The sequence below is a fragment of the Micropterus dolomieu genome, linkage group LG09, assembly GCF_021292245.1.
Source record: "Micropterus dolomieu isolate WLL.071019.BEF.003 ecotype Adirondacks linkage group LG09, ASM2129224v1, whole genome shotgun sequence".
Lineage (NCBI taxonomy): Eukaryota > Metazoa > Chordata > Actinopteri > Centrarchiformes > Centrarchidae > Micropterus > Micropterus dolomieu.
This window is the reverse complement of record NC_060158.1, coordinates 15,667,764-15,689,602: the sequence shown is the minus strand read 5'-3', so window position 1 is coordinate 15,689,602 and position 21,839 is coordinate 15,667,764. Positions and strand designations below refer to the sequence as shown.

The following is a 21,839-nucleotide window of genomic DNA, read 5'->3' as shown; positions in this document are numbered from 1 at the left end:
ATCTATTTTGATATGTCACATAGCACTAATAAATATTCAGTCAGTTTGAGTAGTAATAGTAACTGCTGAAAAGTAAGGATAGCCGTATGACTGTCATGTGCTGCAATGAAGAGGGGGAAAAAAGGTTTCAGTGGGATGAATCATCTGCAAATGCTTTAACAAATTCCCTGAAATGTGTTTGTAGTGGTTACCAGCAAGTTGAATTTGAAGCCACCGACTGATCTTTTTTTTTTTTTGTCCTTTTTTAAAATACTTAATCCTGGACTGCTGTCAGAAAATGTCAGTTTAACGATTGCAATTCAATTCTGTACTGCTCCCTAGTGCTCAGACCCAATACTACATACACACAGTGCTGCCCATATGAGGTTTCTCATGTTACAGAGTAAAATACTCTGAATAGTCTAATCGTTATCATCCATCGCATTCATTTAAAAATGTGACAGAAGCTACAGCTGACTTCATTTTGAAATACAGACTGGAGACTATAAAGTGTTTGTAGTCTCATAGCTTTCCAAGATCAAGAATGATTTTTCAAACTCAACTTTTATTCCAACATGAATGAGGAAGGCCGAGGAAGATTGTGTGATATGATAAATATCCAGAAAAGCTACTAATAAACCTTGTGGTGAGATTGTTCTGTCAACTGTTGTGACGAAAAGGTTGAGAATGAACTTTCAGCCTCAACTGGAAAATGAATTTAAAAGCAAAGTTTAATATTTTCACATTTATTTTGTTTTTTTAATTGCAGGAGAAAAAGCCTGAGCAGAGACTCCAACAAGAGACACATAAGATAAAAACAAATCAAATCATGACATAAAATGTACAGGTAACCAACCTCAGATGAGGTCAGAGCATTTTCTTTCACAGAGAAAGTGTTACTGTGGTCTGAACCCAGTAATATGACAGTGACAAGGTCTGAACACACGACACCAGACAGCTCATCTAAAACAAAAGCTTTAACTCGTGTGTTTCAGGTTATTTTGCACATTTTCTAACCAGCTGAGAAGCTACAGTAGACTCCCCAGTGATCACTAGTGTAACGTCCACAGTCCAGCTTCTCCAGTCCCACCAGGGCCATGTGGTCAGGGGCCAGGCGTGGGACGCCGTCCTTGGTAGCCGGGCGGAAGTAGATTCGGTCGAAGCGGCAGCGACTGATGTAAGGAACAGTCTTGTTGCTGTTGGTTTTGGTGTCCCATGTGTAGCGGCAGTGCTCCTGCTTTCCCAGTCGCTCCCACACGTCGCAGACACTGGGGGGCAGCCCCACCTTGGCCACCTGAGATGGAGTCCGGGGCAATAATTACTAAAGATGTACACTTTGTGATTACATGTATGCGTGAAATGAAAACCAAAAAAACACTGTAAGTGCAAACATGTTGTTTTGTTGCAGACATTATTTGGACTTTTGAGAGATCAAAAATATATTTTAAGTCATGATGCAAAGACAAACGACTGACCTCAGTGTCCCTCAGGTTTGTGTCGCCCCCAAACAGGACGGTGACATCGTCTGGTGCCTCTCTCATCCTCTGCATCGCCACTCGCAGCTGTTTCATCCGTTCCTCTGCGTGGCCTTTACAGCTTTCAAGGTGGGACGTCATGAGGCACAGCTTCTGGCCTTTGAAATTCACCTGATTGCAAAGACAAGAAACCGACTTTGTGTCAGCGAAGGCGAGCCGGATTTAAGCACATGCCGTCGAGCATTTGGACAACTATCTGCGCACGAACCTGAGCTACAAGCAGATTCCTCATCATTTGAGTGGTGGGGTAAGTTACTATCTGGCTCTCCACGAATTTAACTCGTGACTTCTTCAGCATCATCCCAGCGAAGTAACCGTCTTCACCACCTGGTCAGCACAAGAGGAGAGATAATTATATATAGTAATACAATAAAAATAGTAGAACGCATCGCAACAGGAGTGCTGACACACTTCCAGTGAAAATACCTACATCATAGGTCTTTTACACAGCAGACATTTTGACTTAAAGCAGGAAAACCAAAGGTGTTACTAATAGCATTAAATAATGGTTATGTTCAAGTGTCCCAGTAAGCCATGACAGTGTGACTGTGAGCCAGCATGCACAACACCTGGACCCTAAAACTGAAACAGCTAAATGGAATTCAATCATTAATTTCATTATTTACACGTGCTTTTTCCACTATGAAATGTCAAAAAGTATTCTGTGAAAAAGACCTGTTGAACATACTGCACCTTCAATGATTAGGTAGCTGACAGCCCGTTTCTTCAAGTACTGGACGTAAGGTGGAATGAGCTCCTGTAGGAACACCACGTCAGGAGTGTATCTACATGGAGAGAAGATTCACTTTTCAAACACCTTCTGCGTTCCCTCGTCCTAATAACCCGGGGCAGCGGCGGTCTGACATGTGACCTCTGCGTCCTTGAGAGCTATACACTGTATCTCCAGGGTATCAACAGGGTTTAATCAAGAATATTGGATTTCCCACCAAAATTAAAATATCATGTGATGGCATCAAAGATGAATGGTGTATAAACACAGCTTACAACACTAAGTAGGAGCACAGGCCTCTGGCGCGCTCTGCAAGGTTGTCTGTATCAAGTCCATCCACGTTCCAGGAGATGAGTGACAGTTTGTTGTCATCTTCCTCTGAGGGTTTGCGTGTGGAGGCTGGACTGTCTGCGGTCAGATCGATACTGGAAAATTTTCAGACATTGTTAATTAATTTGGAGTTGTTAAATGTTGGGTGGCTATAACAGAAAGAGTGCTGCACAGTAACATTAGCTTGGGCAGTGACAGAGGAGGGAGGACAGTAGACTTACCAGTCTCCTGGACGTTTTTCCTCAACCTTCTGCCTCTTTGTTTTGGGGCTGGCCTGTGTGTCTGGAAAATCTTCAAATACTCTCTCCATATCAGCCTCAAAGAATGAGTTCAACGCTCTCTGAAAGACAAGTTAAATCAGGAACACCTGCCAAAACATTTTCATGCCATGCATAAAAGATTTTTAAACATTAATTAGCACTTTTTTATTACTAGAAGCTGAGCTAATCAGTAAAATAAGTTACAGCTGCGGAATAATGGCCTACAGCCACCAGCTGTAGCATTCTGTATCCAGCTGCAAAAGTAACCTATGCAGGCAGTGTCACAACTGACAGTGTGAGTTTATATTGCTACTGTACCTCCATCTCCCACTCATTTTCGGCCAGGTAGCACTGAGCCACAGCGCTGTCGCTTCCCGTTATCGCAGCAAACTCATCGCAGAGGCGACTTCTTTTTTCTTCCACATTAGAAACTGACGGTTTGTCCGAGTCGGATGTAGACGCCATCTTTTCTAGCTAGCGGTTTTAATCACAGAGTCACACAAGAAGAGTTAAATTTAAACGTAAACATCACTGCATCTTCCTTCTTTCTCTGCAAGTTATCACAGGTGCATGCGTGAAATGCTTCCGGGTGAACTTGCTGACTGCAACAAACAAACAAACTAACGTTGCTTTGTAGGATTAAAGGTTAGCAACTCCAGGCTATGTGCTACAGTTACTAATGAATATCGGCACATGCTTCGTTAGGAGTGCGGTGTTTTTACTTTCTGAACTAAAAATCTGACGGAAAGACAATTTAGCTAGCAGATTAGATCCGGAAGTGGAGGGAGTGGGGTGAAGAGTCCTCCCAAATAAAAAGTACTGATTTTGAATCTTGTACAAATGGTTGAGATCACAGGTTGAAATGGTTGAAATTCAGTGATACCAATGGGAGGTGGACGGGATGGGGTGGGGCAGAATGGAAGGTTGTATATTAAAAACATAAAAGAAAAATATATAGATATGCAGCAACCAGGTCAAAACAAAACAATGAAAAGAACTATCAAACCAAAGGGAGGTTCTGTTTTTTTCTTCTGGCAGTCCCCTGACAGTAAAGTAGACCTGCAAGTAACAATTTGACATACTTAATCATTTTCATTTTATTCTACTGTATACTCCACTCCAACTTCAGACGGAAATATTGTAGGGTACTTCTGTACTTATGATTTATCTGACACTTACAGATACTTTTTATGTCCTGCATCCAGCAATACCTTGAATGTTTTATTTTTAATGTTATTTCAAACTGTAGACCTACATCTCATTTATCTAAAATGTTTTATGCTTTCATATCTCATTAATAACACTTTCACTGACGTTAGGTTGAAGACCTAATTTACGACGGTCTGTAGAATTGGGAGTGCAACAGAGGTGTGGGCCGATCTGGGGGAAATCACTATTATTAATTTGTATAACCCCTGCATTAGTCCAGAAGAAAATTATTTTCAAGGTTAGGGTACCAGTAGTTTGGGTGAGGAAAAATGCACATAACTATGGGAAAGTAGAGAGATAGAAACAGAAGAGTTCTGGAAGACTGTATAGATAAGCCATAGCCATTTAACATGGCTATATTAAATAATGGCCAACCAACATGGTTTAAAACAAGCTGGGCAAATTCATCCTCTAGCCTACAGATATCACAATTAGGTCAGCAGAATTGGCAATAATCAGTGGATGGGAAATACTGGTTCAGGGTCAGAATACAATGGGAAGGAATCATGTGCCCATAATAAGCAGATTTGGCTGATGCTTCATTGAGGAACCTTCTCACTGAGACTTAGTATTAAAAGACCAAATTGGATAGAATTTGAGAAAAATGAAAATACGGAAATATCAACAGAAGGAATTGAGAGAGGGGTGGAATAGCTTTCTAATATGGTCAGTTGCATAAAACTATCCGCACGAAAAGAAATCCCCAAAAAGGAACAATGGTCCCATGGTAGAATGAGGAATGTAACTGAGCCAGAAATAGAGCAAGCAAAAAGTTTGAAAAGCCATTCACTAGAGAGCTATGCTATTGAATACAAGCGACTTAGTGTGACAAAGAACTCAAACCTTGTACCTTGAAAATGCCTAATACATTGGGAATTCCAGTGAAGAGCAAGAAAGATTTAAACAAACTTTGGAAATAAAGTAAAATCTAGTAATGTGGAGGAAATTGTTATTAATATTAATGTGTGCCCTCCAGTCTTTTGGTTAGTTGTACAATCATGCCTAATCCAAGAACCTGAAGATCAAAAATTTTAAAGAATTCACAAAACAGGATGTGAGGTGGGTTTTATATGGTTACCAGCAAACATGGGGTGTAGAGGGAAAAGAGGAAGCACATTACTTGGCAAAGAATGCTGCTCATGAGGATAGAATAGAAATTGCCCTACAAGATGGACTGTCAGAGCTTCACACCATGAACAAGTCAGTAAAAGAAATGTGGTAGCCTACAATACATGGGAAAAAGAAAAGAAGGGGAGGTAATACTTTACAGTAAACGAGTGGAAGAATGTTGCCTACAAACTAAATATTCAGTTGTCAAACACCTGGATGGCAAATGTGAGTGTGGAGACAGTAAGACACATCCAAATCCAGTAAAAGAATGACTCACTTCAAAAGAGAAAGCTGTTCAAAGCTGAGAAAGTGATTAATCTTACTTTGAAGAAGGTTTTCAGGCATCCAGGTTATCCAAGGAAGGCTAAAATCAAGGGATAGGAGCACTAACAAACCAGCGGTATCGATCATCTCGTCAATGACCCCACAGAAGTTAAATAGCTGAGTTTCCCTACCAGTCCCTACCTTCAACTATCTTCAGCCAAGTGCAGTTGGACTCTTACTTTTACTTTATTCAACCTGATAACTGGACTGAAAGAAAGAAACTGATCTATCTGTACAGTATTAGACTATATACAAATAGAAATACCAGTGTTATGCCGAATTTTGCATGCATGCACCTCCAAATACTGCTAACGCTATAATATTCTTTGTGGGGTCCATCAATGGTGATAAATTATTAGTATATATTTTAGAATCAGAATCAGAAGGAGCTTTATTGCCAAGTAGTGTTTTACACATACAAGGAATTTGCTTTGTGTACACGCAGACAGACATACAGCTGACATAAATATATGTAGAAATACATAAATATGTAAAAAAACAAATGCAAGTTATATAAGAATAACAGAAGAATAGAGAAAGATAATACAACTGACAATATAAAAAAATAAAAAATAATAAAAATAACAATGGAACAACAACAATTTACAATTAACAACAAATATGTGCAATGTGCCAGGTTTGTGCATGATATGACATGAAGTGATATTTATTGTATTTATTGTATTGTAATTGTATTATTTGGGGGGGGGGGGAGGTTTTGGTCCTGATGAACCGCAGCCTCTTGCCAGAGGAGGGAGTCTGAAACAGTTGGTGGCCAGTGTGGGAGGAGTCAGCTGCAATCTTTCCTGCTCGCCTCAGAGTCCTGGAGGCGTGCAGGTCCTGAAGTGATGGAAGATTGCAGCCAATCACCTTTTCTGCAGAGTGAATGATGCTCTGCAGCCTGCCTTTGTCCCTGGCAGTGGCAGCAGCGTACCAGATGGTGATGGAGGAGGCGAGGATGTACTCAGTGATGGTGGTGTAGAAGTGCACCATCATTGTCTTTGGCAGGCTGAACTACTTCAGCTGCCGCAGGAAGTACATCCTCTGCTGGGCCTTCTTGGTGAGGGAGGTGATGTTCAGCTCCCACTTGAGGTCCTGGGAGATGATGGTGCCCACAGTGGCGACGGGGGAGTCACTCAGGATGATGGGGGAGGGTGTGGCTGGGCTCTTCCAGAAGTCCATGAGCATCTCCACTGTCTTCAGAGCATTGAGCTCCAGACTGTTCTGGCCGCACCAGGTAACCAGGTGGTTGATCTCCCACCTGTAGGCAGACTCATCCCCACCAGAGATGAGCCCAATGAGGGTGGTGCCGTCCGCAAACTTCAGGAGCTTGACGGTCTGGTGACTGGAAGTGCAGCTGTTGGTGTACAGGGAGAAGAGAAAAGTGGAAAGAACGCAGGCTTGAAGGGAACCAGTGCTGATGGTCCTGGAGTCAGAGACATATGAACATTTAGAGTTGTTAATATTGTATTAAGCTTAGTAAAAGCAGCATTCCTTGAGATTCAGCAAAAAGATGATAACCACTCTTGATCAATGTGCACAACAAAGTGTCTGAAAAGGACCTTAAGAGGTGGATGCATAATTCAGCAGAACAGATCATGATGTAGGCTTCCTATAGAGATTTGCATCCACCTCTTTTCTCAGCATAAAAGAGTGTTACAAGCACAACCCGCGAGGTGCATGCAATTCTCGGCAGGCATGCAGAATTTGTCACAACACCTGTCAAAAGGAACATAAATAACAAACAGTAGAGGCAGCAATGGACCACTATAGCGTCTAGTCTACCTAATCCAAAGAAGAAGAAAGTTTCGCCCGGACGATTTATCGAACGCAACAGTTTCCGGGTACGAAGTAAACAGAAGTTTGACATTGGCTGTATTTGTTAGCGTTAAATATGGTTTCGCTGTCTATAAATTCGTTAAAACAAATAATGAGAGCAATGGTAGATAATCCAGGCTTCGACAGAGTCCTGAAAAAGGTAAAGATAAACATTCTGCGACATTTCCTGACCGTATTAAAGTGTATTTCTGTGCTTTTAAACGCAACAGTGTATGTAACGTTGACTGGACGTGTTTTCCGCAGGTGGACGTTTTGTCTGCCAGCCCCGGTAAGGTGGTGTGTGAGATGCGGGTAGAAGAGGAGCACACTAACCGTGGAGGGACGCTGCACGGCGGGTTGACAGCCACCCTGGTCGATGTCATCTCCACCATGGCGATCATGTACTCTGAGAGGGGAGCACCGGGAGTCAGTGTGGACATGAACATAACGTGAGTCCATTGACTGTGTAATTCGTAAAAAGCTCAGATTTATTCCCCACTGACCCCCCCCACCCAAGAAACCCTTGTCATCATCTATAGAGTTAAATAGACATTTGAGCCTCCTTGTAATTTTAATTTCATGTTTAAAAACGCATAAATCCACTGTAATTAAGGATTTTACAGCTTTCTAATACATGTCAGGCAAAGCTGTAGCTATGATTTCAGAAATACTGAGTAATAAAAATCTCTGAAATGCTTTGAGTGCAGTGTGGTGCAGTCATTAAAATCTCAGTGTCCACGTCAGTGCCTGCAGCCCTGATTTCAGGCCTTGACCTTCACTGTGTTAACCAGGTCAGATTGAAGATTATCTCCATTAACTACAGATGACTGGGGACAAATGTCAATGTCTTACAGATACATGAATGCTGCCAAGATCGGAGAGGACGTACTCATCACTGCTCAGGTTCTGAAGCAAGGACGGACACTGGCGTTTGCCACCGTAGACCTCACCAACAAGGTCACAGGGAAGCTCATAGCACAAGGAAGACACACTAAACACCTCGGCGGCAGCTAAACCGTCTCCCCTCTGTGCCTGTCTGTAAATCACACATGTACCTGACCAGCCAAAACAAGGGACTCCTGAGTGAAGATGTAAACTAACCTCTACCTGTAGATTGTGTAAAAAAATAACATAAAATAGTCGACAGTACTACAAATCCTTCTCACAGCTGGTTACTTACCGACTGGTGCCATTACCACTGTTACATATTTGTCATCAACAGTTAAGAGAAACTAATGGCTGTGTGGTCAGTCAGTCCTGACCAAACTACTGTGTCAATGAAACTGTTTCATACACATGCAATAAAAGAAATAGACAAGAGTTATGCTTTCAGAATTTGCATTGTATTGGGATAAGCTCAGCAGTATTGATTTCAGAATCAACAGAAAAAACCCAGAAGTTACACGCCTTATACCCTTTCAACTGAACACACTGAATCAACACGGAGCAAAATTATATCTACTATGTACTTTGTATTCTTTGAAAAGCAAGCCTGCAGAACCCAATTTTAATCTGATGAGCATGGTAGCAAATGATCTTAATTTTAGTAGGTCAAATTAAACAAATCTGTTAGCTTTCAGCAACTTTAGTTAGGCATGTTAAACATTAAGTATGTCACCATTTCAGTTTCTCACCAACCCACATCCCAAATAAAACAAAACATAAAACATCAGTTTTCAGTAGCTTAAATGAATGGTGCATGAATGGCCTTCAACATCTAACCAACATGTCCCAACTTTGTGTACAATGCCTTTCAAGTCACTCAAGGCCTGCCTAGCATGTTTCTGCCTAGCATGTTTCAGAGGACAGCAAATGACACCAAAACATTTTTTTTTGAGAAAGTCCAGCAAAAGAAAAAAAAAAAAAAAAAAACTAAGGCGGTTTATAAGAAGCAATACCTACAACATGTGATTTGACAAATATTGTTCATCTTGTTTTCTTTTCTTTTACAGGTGTTTTAACGCCTATTCACACCTGTCCTTGGTCAAAAGATTGTGTAAAGTTGTTCTAGAAACCCCATTGACATTACAAACAAGCTTTAACAATCCTTTCTTATGACAACAAGGATATAAAACACGTCCATCTGAGAACCACCGTGAAGACCTGTGTATTGTTTGTTCCTGTTTTGATGCAACATAAAGAGTTCCTTCAATGACCGGTGCTGTTGACAGTGCGGCTCCAAGAGAACAACCAACCACTCAAAATCAATGTTCGTGCAGGTTCAAATAAACAAAAATGGATGAGTGAGCAGGAGGGAATGAACAGGGAGTAAAATAAAGAAAACGGGGGAACCAATCCAAAAATGGTGGAGAGAAGAGGAGTAACATTGGGAGTGGGAGGAGGACAAGGAAAGGAACTGAATCAGCTTCAGGTCAGGGAGGGGAGAACGAGTAGGTAACAAAAAAGGAGAGATCCAAGCACAAGTTCAAATCTTTTAAAAGGAAACGGGTGGAGATGAGTACATCAATTTGCTTCTGAAGGCTTAGGCAGGAGGGAAGGGAAGGGCTTCTCCCTGTGTGGCTGAGTGGAACAGGAAGCCCTAGTCAGGCATGTATGGGCGGAGGTGATCCTCGATGTCTCCCACACCCCAGCAGGTCAGCTGGTCCTGGGGCAAGTACAGACAGAGGCTGCACAACTTGAAAACTGTGGCCTTGGTTTTAGGAGTCTGCAAGAGTGACGGACAGAGGACATTTGTGATGCACCATTAGGAGGCTGTCTGGTGCTTCAGTTGATCAAAACAGTAACAACACAACGGACTCACCTGTAATTGTTGTCTATCCATGAAGAGAAATACAGACTGAGTTGGGTTGTTCATGACCATTCCAGCCTTGTCTTTACGACCCAAAGCATGCAAGCACTGCTTCTCGTAGTCTCCATGATGAAATTCAAACTTGGCCTGTAAATCAGAGGACAGACTTGTGAGACAGGAAGTACATTTTGTTACATCCAGGCTAGGGCGGCATGATACACGCATCAAATTAATTGGATTATTAAAATGTAAAATGTCTACATTGTGAAAATCAATCAATTCTGACTGCACAAATATTCTCTGGTAAAATGTGGATCATTTTCACTGTTTTCTAACATTTTATGAACTACACAATCATTTAATCTAGAAAGTAATCTGCATATTAATCTATAATGACAATAATCAATCGTTGAAGGCCTAATTCATCATTTACAACCTAAGCAATTCCGGAACCGATCGGCTACTGTCTGAAGACCAGACAATATCTGCATTCATATGCATGTATCTCGTTATAGAGATTGCTGTCTGAGAAATCTGATGAGGTGTCAAGTTCTGACCTGAACAGGCCTGAAGGGTTCATCTTCGGCCCCCTTCCATCTGGAGAACAGCAGACAGACAATCTTCTCAATATCGTTGCGTGGCCAAAGGATAAAGTCCATCTCCTGTGTGCAGCCTATCACATCCTACAGCAATATGAGAAGAAGAAACAATGTAAAACACAACTGGTCTTCTTCAAGCTATCCCCTCCTGAAGATGGTGCACTGACTTACCCTTCGCATTGACTGGTACCGGGGGGCGTGTAGTTGCACAACGTCTTTTTGCAGGAGTTCTATCGAACTCTCGAGAGAGTAGCTGGAATCCCGCACACCTCGTAGGATGTTTTCTTCATAATTGTTGGTCATCACTGGCACCACTTCAGCTACCTCAAAAAGTGCAGACTTCTTCTTCTTTAATGTAAAAACACATATTTTAAGTCATTTTACTACGTCATATAATATGGAAAAAGTGTGAATAGGACTTTTAAAAGGTGTAATGAACAAATTATGAAAATAAAATGTTACGGTATAAAAGACGAGTGTGGTTGCAGATTGTGTCAACAATTACTGTGGTATTCCATTTCACTGACGAACCTTTTCCTTGAAAACGAAGGCTATATAAATCTTGAAGTCAAACTGATCCGCCAAAGATTCCCTCTTCTTCCGAAGTTGAGCTCGAAGTCGATTTCTTGTCTGGTTTCTTCGTGAAGTTGGGTCCCCCATGGTTAAATTTTGATGGTAGTGTCTTCCTCTCTTGTGCAGAATATTTTGGCTACACTCTCTACTTTTGTATTTATATGTTGGATAAAGGATGGAGCTAGCTACCCTTTACAGAAACAACGCATCAAACAACCCAAGGCTAGATCTGTGAATTACTCACTAACTACCAACTGAAAAGGTCAACAAATCAGAAACAAAACTAAGTCATTTTAATTTTTGTAAAAGGGCAGTGTTCAGGAGGGGAATGATCAACAAGCGAAGACTACATCTCCTTATTACTGGTTCAGAAATCCATGTTTTAAGACATGACTTTTAAGCCAAATTAGCGTTTTCTTTTCAACCTGCCATCGATAAGGGATTACAACAGCTTTTACACTAAAGAGCAAATCAAATTTCACTTACGTTTCTTCTTTGAATGTGACTGAAATCAACAGAAACAACTGCTACTGTAAAAGCCCATACCGGCAATACATATTTTTGCCAGTGAATTTGAGGAGTACAGAGACTAGCAAGCAGACAAATACTGTATTGTGTGGGTCATTTCAAAGTCCCTCATCCATGGCTGTCGTTTTGTGTTTGCTTCTCTGTAGAGACTGCGTTATGTGCGAGTTACAGACGGATTGGGGATACAGACGAACATGGCAAGTAAATACAGATGCCATGAGATATTGGCACCGGGTAACATCGAAGACTACTGCGAAAGTACCTTGACATTTCCTTGACTGTTACTGCCACTCATTTGGCCCACGGCCTGCGGTGCTGCCACGGCTGATAGTCATGATGTGGGCGTATTTTTAGCACACTAGCTAAGGTGAGCTAGCAAGCTAACGTAGGCATTCACTTCCAACACTAACTAGTAGTGAACCAACAATTAGCTACATCTTATCTTCTGACTGATTGGCTTAATTGAGGCCTATGTGCGGTTGGCTAGTTAGCGTACAGTCATCTTTCCACGCGTTTACATTTTCTCGCCCGGTTCAACGTGACTGCCAGTGCTGTGAGAGGTAAGAGACCTGCAAGGTTGACTGACTTAACTGGTTTTGCTTGTGCTAAGCATTTTTAGCTCGGTGTAATTTACTTCAGTCGTGTCTTGTCAGCAGCTACATCGACAAAAAAAAAAAATCAACCAGGGAATCAATAGCCAACCAACGACAAACGGTGAATGGCGAAAAAGACGTTAGCCAAACAAAATCCCCCCCTTTCCACGTCTGAAGTTTCGAGGTGTTTGCTGCGCTTGTTTCTTTCTCTTCTTTTCTTCAGTCGTCACAACCTCCGACTCGCCCTGCTGCATGCCATGTCAAGATAAATCGACAATCCAGCTGAAATCCTCCGTTCTTTCAGTCGACGTGTGGCGTGTTCTGTCTCCCGGTGGGCCCATATTTAACGGCGTGTCGTCCAACGTTTTTCCGTTTGGTTTCTTTGTGTGTTTTTTGGGCAGCTAATAATGGCACAGACAAGCTCGCCGATCCACAGCCTCCCCAAAATGGCCGCACAGTCAACAACGAACTACAAAGACGTGACGTATATTAACATGTGACCGCATGAGGGGAAAAACAACAGCAGGGGGGGGGATCTTCCTCGTGAGTGGCGCCTTTACCACATGACGTAGTGGGCGTATTTAAGCCCCTGGCGCGAGATCCTCAGAAAAGAGAAAAAGCAGTTTGAAGAACGAGGCGCGGCTCATCAACGGTAAGTCGATTTAACGCGTATATACTTTAATACTGTCTTAATTTGATTATCTCCACATTTGCTGCCCTTTAAGTATTACTGACGGCAGGTACCACTGTGCTAGCCATAGCCGCGTTAGTTTAAATTAGATTATTTTAAGAGTTAGCGGACTCTACTGGCCTTTGTAACGTTAACGTTACCACCCCCCCTCAGTTGTATCGAAATTTAACGTTGAACTCTCGTCCAACAACTTACGAAGTCCCTTTTTATTTTATTTTTTTCAATCACGGTTGTCACGTTTACAGCCAGACGCTAAATTTTAAACTAACGTTAGTTTAGTTTGGGTTTTTTTCAAATATGTGTCACACTTGTTCACTTTAGGATGTAACGTTAGTGACGATGTGTTTAATAATTTCTCCATCAGGTCTCTGGAAATGAGTTTCAGTGGAAAGCTAAAACACAGCCAGCAGATGTCTAATGAGAATATTAAGGTGAGTAATTGTCCCTGGGTTTGAAATATGTTCCTACAGAATAATGTATTATAACATCAAATGAACAGTTGATCAAGTTTTTGGGCTGAAATCAAAGAGGTAGTAATCAGTACGATTATAGGTCTCTTGGCATTGTTGGCATGGATGATGGCATCAGAGGCCATATTGATGTATAATTAACAGCTGGTGAGAGACCGGAAATGTATACCACTAGAGGATAAATCAATCAGTTGTGTGCCCAATCACCATGCTGCATGGTCCCCAATACAATTAAAAGCATACAAAATGCATATTATGTAACATGTATCAGAAGGAATCGCCCCCAACTTTCTGCGTTGGTAAATGGTAAGCTTACTCATGACTTGAGGGGAACCATAAAGATCTGTATTTTAAAAAAACAAACACAGGTTTAAATACTGAATTCTATCTTGCTGCTTTCTGTTCAGAGCGGGTGTACTTGGTAACAGCCATTATTAACGCTGTCATCTCCAATGACAAGTCAAAATTTCTGTGAAAAGCCTATCTGAGCAGGTTGGTGCTAAATTACTACAGCAATGAAGAGACTAATCTGTCAGTACTGAGTGGCAAGAGACCGTTTCAGATCGACTCTTTTGAAAGAGTGAAGGTTGAATCTGCTGTGATTGCTCAGATAAATGTAATGTCCTTTACAACTGTAGTGTTAAATTACACAGTAACAATGGCAGGGCTTACACTTCTGTAAATTAGATTAAGTGTTTTGCTTTATATATGGCTGTATCTCTAAGTACTTAAGATGTACATGGACCCACAGGTCATGCCTCATGAGCCACAATCTCCCCCACTGCCCAAAAGTCAAGATCACCTTATTATAGGTGTGAAACACACAAGTGTGTTGTGAAGCTGTGGCTAAACATTAACAAACTGACCTTGTTGGCTGCTCTGTAATGAGCCTTAACAAGAAACTTTCCCACAGCTGTTAAAAGAATTTGGGCCCTGCCCCTGTTCCCACACCTGTGGGTCTGTTTAACATCACAGCAGTGAAAGCCACTTCACTTATGCCCTCTCCCATGGTGATGGTGTAATTAAAGTAAAGCGTGCAAAGTGATGCTAAGCCCCAATGAATAAACTCATTGAGAAAGAACACAGTTCATGTGACTCGGTGAGTTTCTCAAGATTCATCTGGTGGGAAGAGGTTGGATCCTGCTTTTGTTTACCATTCTTATATTTGTGATCTACTCAGTTATAAGGTGTATAACACTTGTCTTCCAGAGCTTTTTCACATCATCTCAAAGGGCAATGGGACCCCCCAGGCAAACCCTACAGGTCCTCCAACCCTCAGCAGTCAACAAAGACTTGGGAAGGTCAGCTCAGGTATGCAATGGCTCGTTGCTGGAAGTCATTTGATTTGGGTGAATATATTGTCCCTGTTCAGGTAACTGGATCAATTATTTGTATAGACTTGTTCCACTAAAGAGTGATCTATAACAGTCTTCTGTGTTTTTAAACACTTTGAAAAATGAGTTTGATCTTCTAAATGACTCTCTTCTTTTAAAGATGGGGAAGGTCATTCCCAAACGAAAACAGTGGAGCTCAGAACAATCTAGAGGACCAAAGAGGGTGAAGGTAGAAGTCAAATCCACACAAACAGAAGAAACTCAGTGTTTGACAGATGGCATGTCCAATGAAGCATATGAACTTATGGTCAAAGGTAGGGATTCATAATCAATACACACTAACACACATTGTGGAATCTAACCTAAGAATTAGTTTAATTTTTTTTCTTCATGTTGCCATTGTAGAAACGCCCCCTTCCACCTACTGGAAAGAGGTAGCTGAGGAGCGTCGGAAGGCCTTGTACAATGTTCTACAGGAGAATGAGAAGGTGAGTTAATCACTAAGGGACAGCTAATGTTTAGCTCTAAATTGAGCTGTTCCCACGCTCCCACTGACTGAGTCAGCCTTAGTTGGCTCCCATCCAGCTGGCATTGAATCTTCAAGTAACATTGCACCTAAATGCATTGATTGACTTGAAGTTTATTTCCTCATTTTTGTTTAAAGCAATTCTGAGACACAATTCTGCAATAATAAAACCTGTACACTCATAGAAATTATGTGGTAATGATTTTGAAGCAGCTTAAAATTAACTTACTAAAGCCAGGTTCAGTTTGCCTGAGCCTTTTCATGCTTAATGATAAATTTTTTTTTTTATAACAGTTACACAAAGACATTGAAGCCAAAGACGAACAGATAACAACGCTTAAGTGTGAAAATGAAGAGCTGCAGGAGCTGGCACAACATGTACAGTACATGGCTGATATGATTGAGGTAGGCACAGTGGTCTGCTATGTCCTGATTGTGCTAGGACTTTTTTTTTTTTTTTTTTTAATGTCAAACTTTTCCTGTATTGGTAGATGTGGTTAAAAACAGTGCTGTGGACACTTGCATTTTCTTTACTCGGGTGTATAAATATTACATGTTCAGATGGGTGGGACCAGTATAATTAAACTTCAACACAAACTGGACTACACTGAGGGACCTCACTTGGTACTTGTAAGTAAACTGTATCACGTCTGCTTTTATTAGAGGCTGACTGGGAAGAGCCCAGACAATCTGGAGGAGCTGAGGGATATTGCCCTTGATGTAGAGGCCGAGTATGACTACCACAGTGAAGTGGAAGGTCAGAGTGAGGAAGATGATTCTGATTACAGTCAGAGTGACGCAGAGGAAGAAGAGACCTCAGACCATGAACAAGCTGGACCCTCAGGAGAGCAAGATTAACTGACAGCTCTTTGACGTCATGGGACTTCGACCTGCTTATACAGGCCAGCAGATTTTGGGCTAATGTGGCGTTTTGGTTTTTTCGGCAGCAACAAAAGCAATGGCTTTCAAAGAAATTCCATGTTCAAACTTCACTTTTTTTTTTTTTTTTTTTTTTGAAACAACTGAAATGTCATGTTTGCGCCTTGAACGGACAGGCTGGCTTTATTTTTAGCTTTTGCTATACTTGTCCTACTTGGAGTAAAGAGGTATTCAAAACTAAGCCAGCAAAGGCAATTTTGTTCCACAGCAGACACTGACATGTCATAGTAGGAAAAGGACAGTGTAAATAACAAATTAATGGCTGAATTTCACTTAGTTGCTTCAGTTTCAGGGTCCTGGCATTATGCATGCTGGGTGACTGTCTGACGGTGATGGCTTACTGGGAAAGTTGAGTAGAACAGAGCCACTGTTAATGTCTTCAGTAATGTTAGAGCACAAGGAGTTCCGGGGGAAACGTCTCTCCTGCTTTTCCAGCTTCTTACAAGCTGTAACATACAGAGTAATCCGTTGCCATGCTGTAGCTTGACTTGTCTCCTGCAGCATTTAACTTGATGGGGGTTGGCGCGGCGCTTAACATCCCCTTGCATGTAACCAAACCCATAAAGACTATTCTTTGTCAGATTGTTTGTAAAACCAAAATGAACCCCTCAGCCCTCTCACCTTGACTGTCAACCATCTGTAGAAAAATGACCCATGTGATGTAGCACTTGTCCTATGAGAAGTCAAAATGTGTGCTGTGGAAAGACTCGGAGGTGAATTTTATTTATTTGCTCCAGTGATAGTCCTACATTCACTGTCTGGGTTTACAATGTAAAACGTGCAATGTTACATCAGTTGTGTACATAGTGTCTAAATTTTTTTTTAAAAAATGTTTTGTCTTGTAGCAAGAGGATTTCAGGCCTATAAATCTTGTTGCTTAGTGACATGTTGACTGGCTGTACCCACCATGCGGAGTAGTTGACACCCCTCTGAATGCATTGACCCAAAACATTGTGTAAGCAACAATTCTACTTCTGGGATCCATTCATTAAACGTGGCTAAAAGTGCCTCCTAATCTGTTTTTATTAAGTGACACTGGAAGGGGCTGCTTGTCTAGATAAAACTAAGGAGTAGTGCCTGAATCTGCAGCTCATAATGGCTAGCGCTCATAGCAAATTTAGTTCATTTGGCTGTCCAGTCTACAACTTGTTTCACTCAGTGCTTCTGTGGCTAGGATTTGACTGCAGCAGGCTGTTCAACAAACCTTGAAAGACTCCACTGTTTAATACCTGCTCTGAACAGCAAGTGAACAGTTGAATTTAGCAACTAGAGATTTGACTCGGATGGTAGACCATAAACGGTTAGGAGTTAATATTGGACTTGTGGCCAGAACCACAATGCAAAATGGATTGTTGCCCTGTACCTGCAGGATGTGTAAATAAGCAACTGTTCTATTTAACTTAAAAGGTTATGTCAATGTTTGCTACTTATATTCTGCCATTTCCATTTTCCACTACTTTAATGTTTTGACTCCACAATTATCAAATACAAATCAATGCTAAAGATTAAACCAATGTGTCAACCTTTGTGGCTCATGGCCCCTTACAAAAGACAGTTCTGGTTGTGGCCACCGTCAGGTTTCAGATGTCAGAGTTGTAGCAGTTCCACCATAGAGGCGCCTTCAACTTCTCAGTTGGTTTAATTTAAACTGAGGCCCAAAACATCAAGTCTGAAAAAGGAATACACTTGAATAGCAGAGCTTTGGTTTTTCTTTTGCTCTGTTAATAATCTCATTCAAGTTTATCTTGTGACCCACTGAACTGACTTGCCTACAACTAAATCCACCTAGCAAGAATGTAAGACTTATTATAGAGTATTATGGTATTTTTACTTTAGTAAATGATCTGAGTACATCTTCCAGCTCTGTAGACATGTCCAAAAATAAAAGGTGTAAAAATAAAGTTTCATATCTTCAATAACTTGTTTTAAAAAGGTAACTTCCCCTTTACCACAAATCAGTTAAACTTTTTGCTGTGAAAAAAATCTTAGGATTTTGCAGCCTCAATGGATGAGTGCTTTCTAGTGTTTGATCATTGGCTCAAAGTTACAAATTGAATAAAATATACCATCGTGACTCAAGATTTCAAATGCATTCCCTCTGACACCGTGAAGTACTACAAGGTCTACTGCTATTAGAAATGTATCGGCGCCCCAATTCTCTGCTTCAAGAGCCTTCCTCTCAGTCCTTGTTTTGGTGATAGATGGAAGCTTTCTAGGGTGACTTGGCTCACCTTCCTGTCAAAGTTCTGCAGAGTTCTGAGCTTGGTAACTACCTTCTGTCTTGCCAACTTTTGATATCTTTGGCTTCCTTCTCCCAGGTCTGGATCCTGTTTGGGGATCCTGCTCTTTGCAGAGCACAGTGACCCATGGTATTCTTACCTATGATTGAGGAACCTGTAAGGTATTAATTCATGGTACTGATCAAAACAAGCAATTCCCATCTTGTTAATACAGTACATAGCCTATACTGTGATAGATTTTCCTCAAACTCCCACCCCTTGCCTCTATCTTCAATGTCCATTGAAATAGATGGGAATTTTTTTATTGCACGTGTAATATTAAACTATTATCTGGCCAATAGAAACTCATCCATAAAATCATCAAGACATTTAAGACTTTCAGTTTTGACAAATCAATTTTATAGTTTTTAATAATGCAAAAATAAACTTTATTGCAACTTTTGATGAGCAGAGGAAATACTGCTAACCACAATAAAGAGTAGTATGCAACTAAATGGATCAGCACGAAAGCTATTGACCACAGAGATGGATAAAGACCAATTCCAGCAAAGTGTACCAAGTTATTCTTAAACCCAATCTCTAAATAATTAAAGATGTGTACATTGACAACTTGTACTCTGTGGTAATTAGGAATTAAGAAGCCGACGAATCAACACTGGTCAACTGCAAGTTTGTAAAAGGAAAGTAGCTCACTCAAAATAAAGTGAGTGGATGAATTTCATACTTTACCAAAATACTGTATGTATGCTATTCACATCGTGGAAGAAATAAAAGTAACTGACTTAAAATATTGACCTTGTTTTACAAAAAGGTCAAAGAGGAAAAAAAACACCATCTTCAGCTCACACATTTACAGTATAATACAAAAGAAAAATACATTTCATAAAAATATTACCACTTGTTTTTTCAATATGGCTTTTGGACTGTGCAGTCAGAACCAAATAAGATTCATATATTATGGGTTTGTTTCATTTTTGAGTTGTGCTTCTAAAGATAAGTATGAGTATTCTGGCCAAAATGCAAATGTGTTGAATACATTCTCCTTAATGAATTATGAGCTGTGATTAAAAGGCCATTGTAAAATTAATTCCTCCTTTGGTTACTGTAAATCTTTAAGTAATAAAGTAACATTTCTAATATATAATATCCTCATAGGGTAAAGAAATCTATAATACTATTAGACCATACGGAAATCTTAATCTTGTCCAAAATAATAATTTATCTAATATAATTCATTCAAAATAAACTCCAATTAAAATTAAGCATGAGATCATTTGCATGGTAATAACATGGAGGCCTTTTTAAACGATATTTCAAATACTTGACCTGATCCAGAACATAAATATACAATCCATTCACATAAAATTGCCATCTGCACGTTTACAGTATCAAGAAAGAATATTAGAATCACAAGGTAAGTAAATAATAAATTAGGTGTGTGAACAAATGTGAGTTTTGTCACAGTGCACTAGCACAAGACTCAGTAGTACAGTTACAATGAGAAAAGGTGGAATTAGGCGCTTAGCTCGGGTCAGTGTTCCCACGTTACAGTTGAGATGCAGGGAAATAAAACAGACCCAAGACATGCCAAACAGAACACTTCATAAGAAAAGCTTAATTTCTAATCCTACCATTAGCTCACATACGGTGTTTGAATGTGCAGTTAGCCAAAATGGAGGCTACACCTTTACTCAGCCCAAAGGATCCTCCTCTCTGTAGTTAGAGAAAGTGCACGATCACAATCCTGAACCAAATTTATTGCCCTCGACTGGCTCCTTACCTAGTAGGAAAAATACATTTACAAAAGAGTGTATTTGTGGAACCCGTCTGCTCGACCGTATCAAGGCTCAAATGGTCAAAGCTGACGTTATCATATGTCTTCTCGTGTTAGCTAGGTGCAAAAGAGTCACGTATGTACAGAAAAATTGCACTTGTTCAACTGCAAGTATGAGAAAACTCTGATATGAACTGCTGAGCGAGTGAACCTTGGGCACTGTGCTGACCTATTTCACCTCTAACCTTCAGTATTTTTCCTATTCCTCCACTGATACACAGCTGAGGTCAACATCTGTTCAAGACTGTAAACTGCTGTTACACGTGGGCTTTAAAAACCACAACATCACTTCCTCTCAGAGGCCATTCTCAACTTATTAATGGTCCTCCCTTCCACAAAACACACCTCTTTCACCCATACAGGAATCCCTGAAACTCAAAATGGAACGTACTAGAAAAAAAGAACTTAAAATATATTTTAAATACAAGCACATATATTACACCGGCCGTGTAAAATATGCCATATTTACATGCCTTACAACAGTGCAAATCTTCCGAAAGCGCCAGAAAACATTTCTTATGCAAAACCACCAACTAAAACATGTGATAAATAGTGATTATGCAAAGATCACAGTTAGCATATTGCATGACACAACCGACTTTGTAACAATCAAGATTAATTAAAATTAATCAGCGAGTAAGTGATACAAATGTTGTGTGCAGTGGTGGATAGCTTGGTTAAAGAGGTTATGTGAAGATGCACTGCTCAATTCTAGTTTCCACAGTCTTTGGAGCAGCTTTCATCAGCTTTGTGTTCATTCAAATACTCCAGTTGAAATTAAAATGTGAATGGTGTGCCTGGCTCAGAAAGCAGGGACAGGAAGGGGTGGGGGTGTCTGTCAGTGGAGACGATGGAGGAACAAGAGGTGTATGTGTGTGTGCGCGCGTAGGAGGGGTACAGGTTGTGTGTCTTTGTGGTTAAGAAATCTTTGTTTGGTGTTAGTTCCTTTTAGGAGGCAGTATCAGTGAGAATGGTGATCTATTGTGGCGGGGTGGAGGTCCTTAAAGTTTGTGCCAAAAAAGCAGATCTATAACGTGATGAGTCATTAACAGCCCTGTGAGGTGTGCAGTGTGGGGTTAAGCTGAGGGGCAGTGCTGCCCCCGGAGGTTGGGCTGAGATGTCATTTGTGATGTTTTTCCAGTGGCACGGTGGCTCAGAAGGCAGTGGTGACGGCGTTTCCTCGTCTTGTGCCCAGACGGATGATTTCCCCCGGCACCGTGTCCAGCTGCTCGTACGCCAGCCGCCCCTCCTCACCTGCCACAAACACAAGGGTTATATATAAACACTGCACCCCCAAGCAGGTTTCAGTGATGACATATAACCTGCTACTTCTCAGATTGCAATGGCATCCCAGCAGCTTTAGGTCATATTAACGTGAGTGAGAAATGGTACAAATCACTGAAAAAATTAACACCTGGATTAAAGATTCATAAACATAGTACTGAGAAAATGCAATACTTTACTACTA

The 21,839-nt window shown here is 40.8% G+C and overlaps 5 protein-coding genes across 8 annotated transcripts in view; 2 read left to right on the top strand and 3 right to left on the bottom strand.

Annotated features, from left to right (window-relative positions):
* Positions 1–709: 709 nt before the first annotated feature.
* Positions 710–3,631, bottom strand: tdp2b (tyrosyl-DNA phosphodiesterase 2b). The gene is made up of 7 exons (XM_046058523.1): positions 3,153–3,631; positions 2,796–2,914; positions 2,520–2,669; positions 2,208–2,299; positions 1,723–1,841; positions 1,455–1,625; positions 710–1,273 (listed from the first exon to the last, which is right to left on the bottom strand). The coding sequence occupies exons 1-7, from the start codon at positions 3,297–3,299 to the stop codon at positions 992–994; spliced, it is 1,080 nt and encodes a 359-aa protein (XP_045914479.1). The 5' UTR covers positions 3,300–3,631; the 3' UTR covers positions 710–991.
* Positions 3,632–7,258: 3,627 nt separating this feature from the next.
* On the top strand, positions 7,259–8,615 carry acot13 (acyl-CoA thioesterase 13). Its single transcript, XM_046059575.1, has 3 exons — positions 7,259–7,455; positions 7,560–7,744; positions 8,150–8,615. Exons 1-3 carry the CDS (start codon positions 7,372–7,374, stop codon positions 8,307–8,309), a joined length of 429 nt encoding a protein of 142 aa, XP_045915531.1. The 5' UTR covers positions 7,259–7,371; the 3' UTR covers positions 8,310–8,615.
* A 1-nt stretch (position 8,616) lies between these two features.
* On the bottom strand, positions 8,617–12,833 carry lg09h6orf62 (linkage group 09 C6orf62 homolog). The gene is made up of 5 exons (XM_046059574.1): positions 11,175–12,833; positions 10,815–10,991; positions 10,602–10,727; positions 10,057–10,191; positions 8,617–9,960 (listed from the first exon to the last, which is right to left on the bottom strand). The coding sequence occupies exons 1-5, from the start codon at positions 11,301–11,303 to the stop codon at positions 9,835–9,837; spliced, it is 693 nt and encodes a 230-aa protein (XP_045915530.1). The 5' UTR covers positions 11,304–12,833; the 3' UTR covers positions 8,617–9,834.
* A 62-nt stretch (positions 12,834–12,895) lies between these two features.
* Positions 12,896–17,304, top strand: gmnn (geminin DNA replication inhibitor). The gene is made up of 7 exons (XM_046059573.1): positions 12,896–12,989; positions 13,393–13,459; positions 14,708–14,809; positions 14,993–15,146; positions 15,238–15,320; positions 15,653–15,763; positions 16,022–17,304. Exons 2-7 carry the CDS (start codon positions 13,403–13,405, stop codon positions 16,214–16,216), a joined length of 702 nt encoding a protein of 233 aa, XP_045915529.1. The 5' UTR covers positions 12,896–12,989; positions 13,393–13,402; the 3' UTR covers positions 16,217–17,304.
* Positions 17,305–18,913: 1,609 nt separating this feature from the next.
* Positions 18,914–21,839, bottom strand: part of ripor2 (RHO family interacting cell polarization regulator 2) — a 50,673-nt gene continuing 47,747 nt past the window's right edge. For all 4 annotated transcript variants that reach the window (XM_046059568.1, XM_046059571.1, XM_046059572.1 and 1 more), the window contains one exon: positions 18,914–21,625. In XM_046059568.1, the coding sequence (XP_045915524.1) occupies positions 21,525–21,625 (101 nt within the window). In that variant the 3' untranslated portion in view covers positions 18,914–21,524. The remainder of the gene's footprint in view (positions 21,626–21,839) is intronic.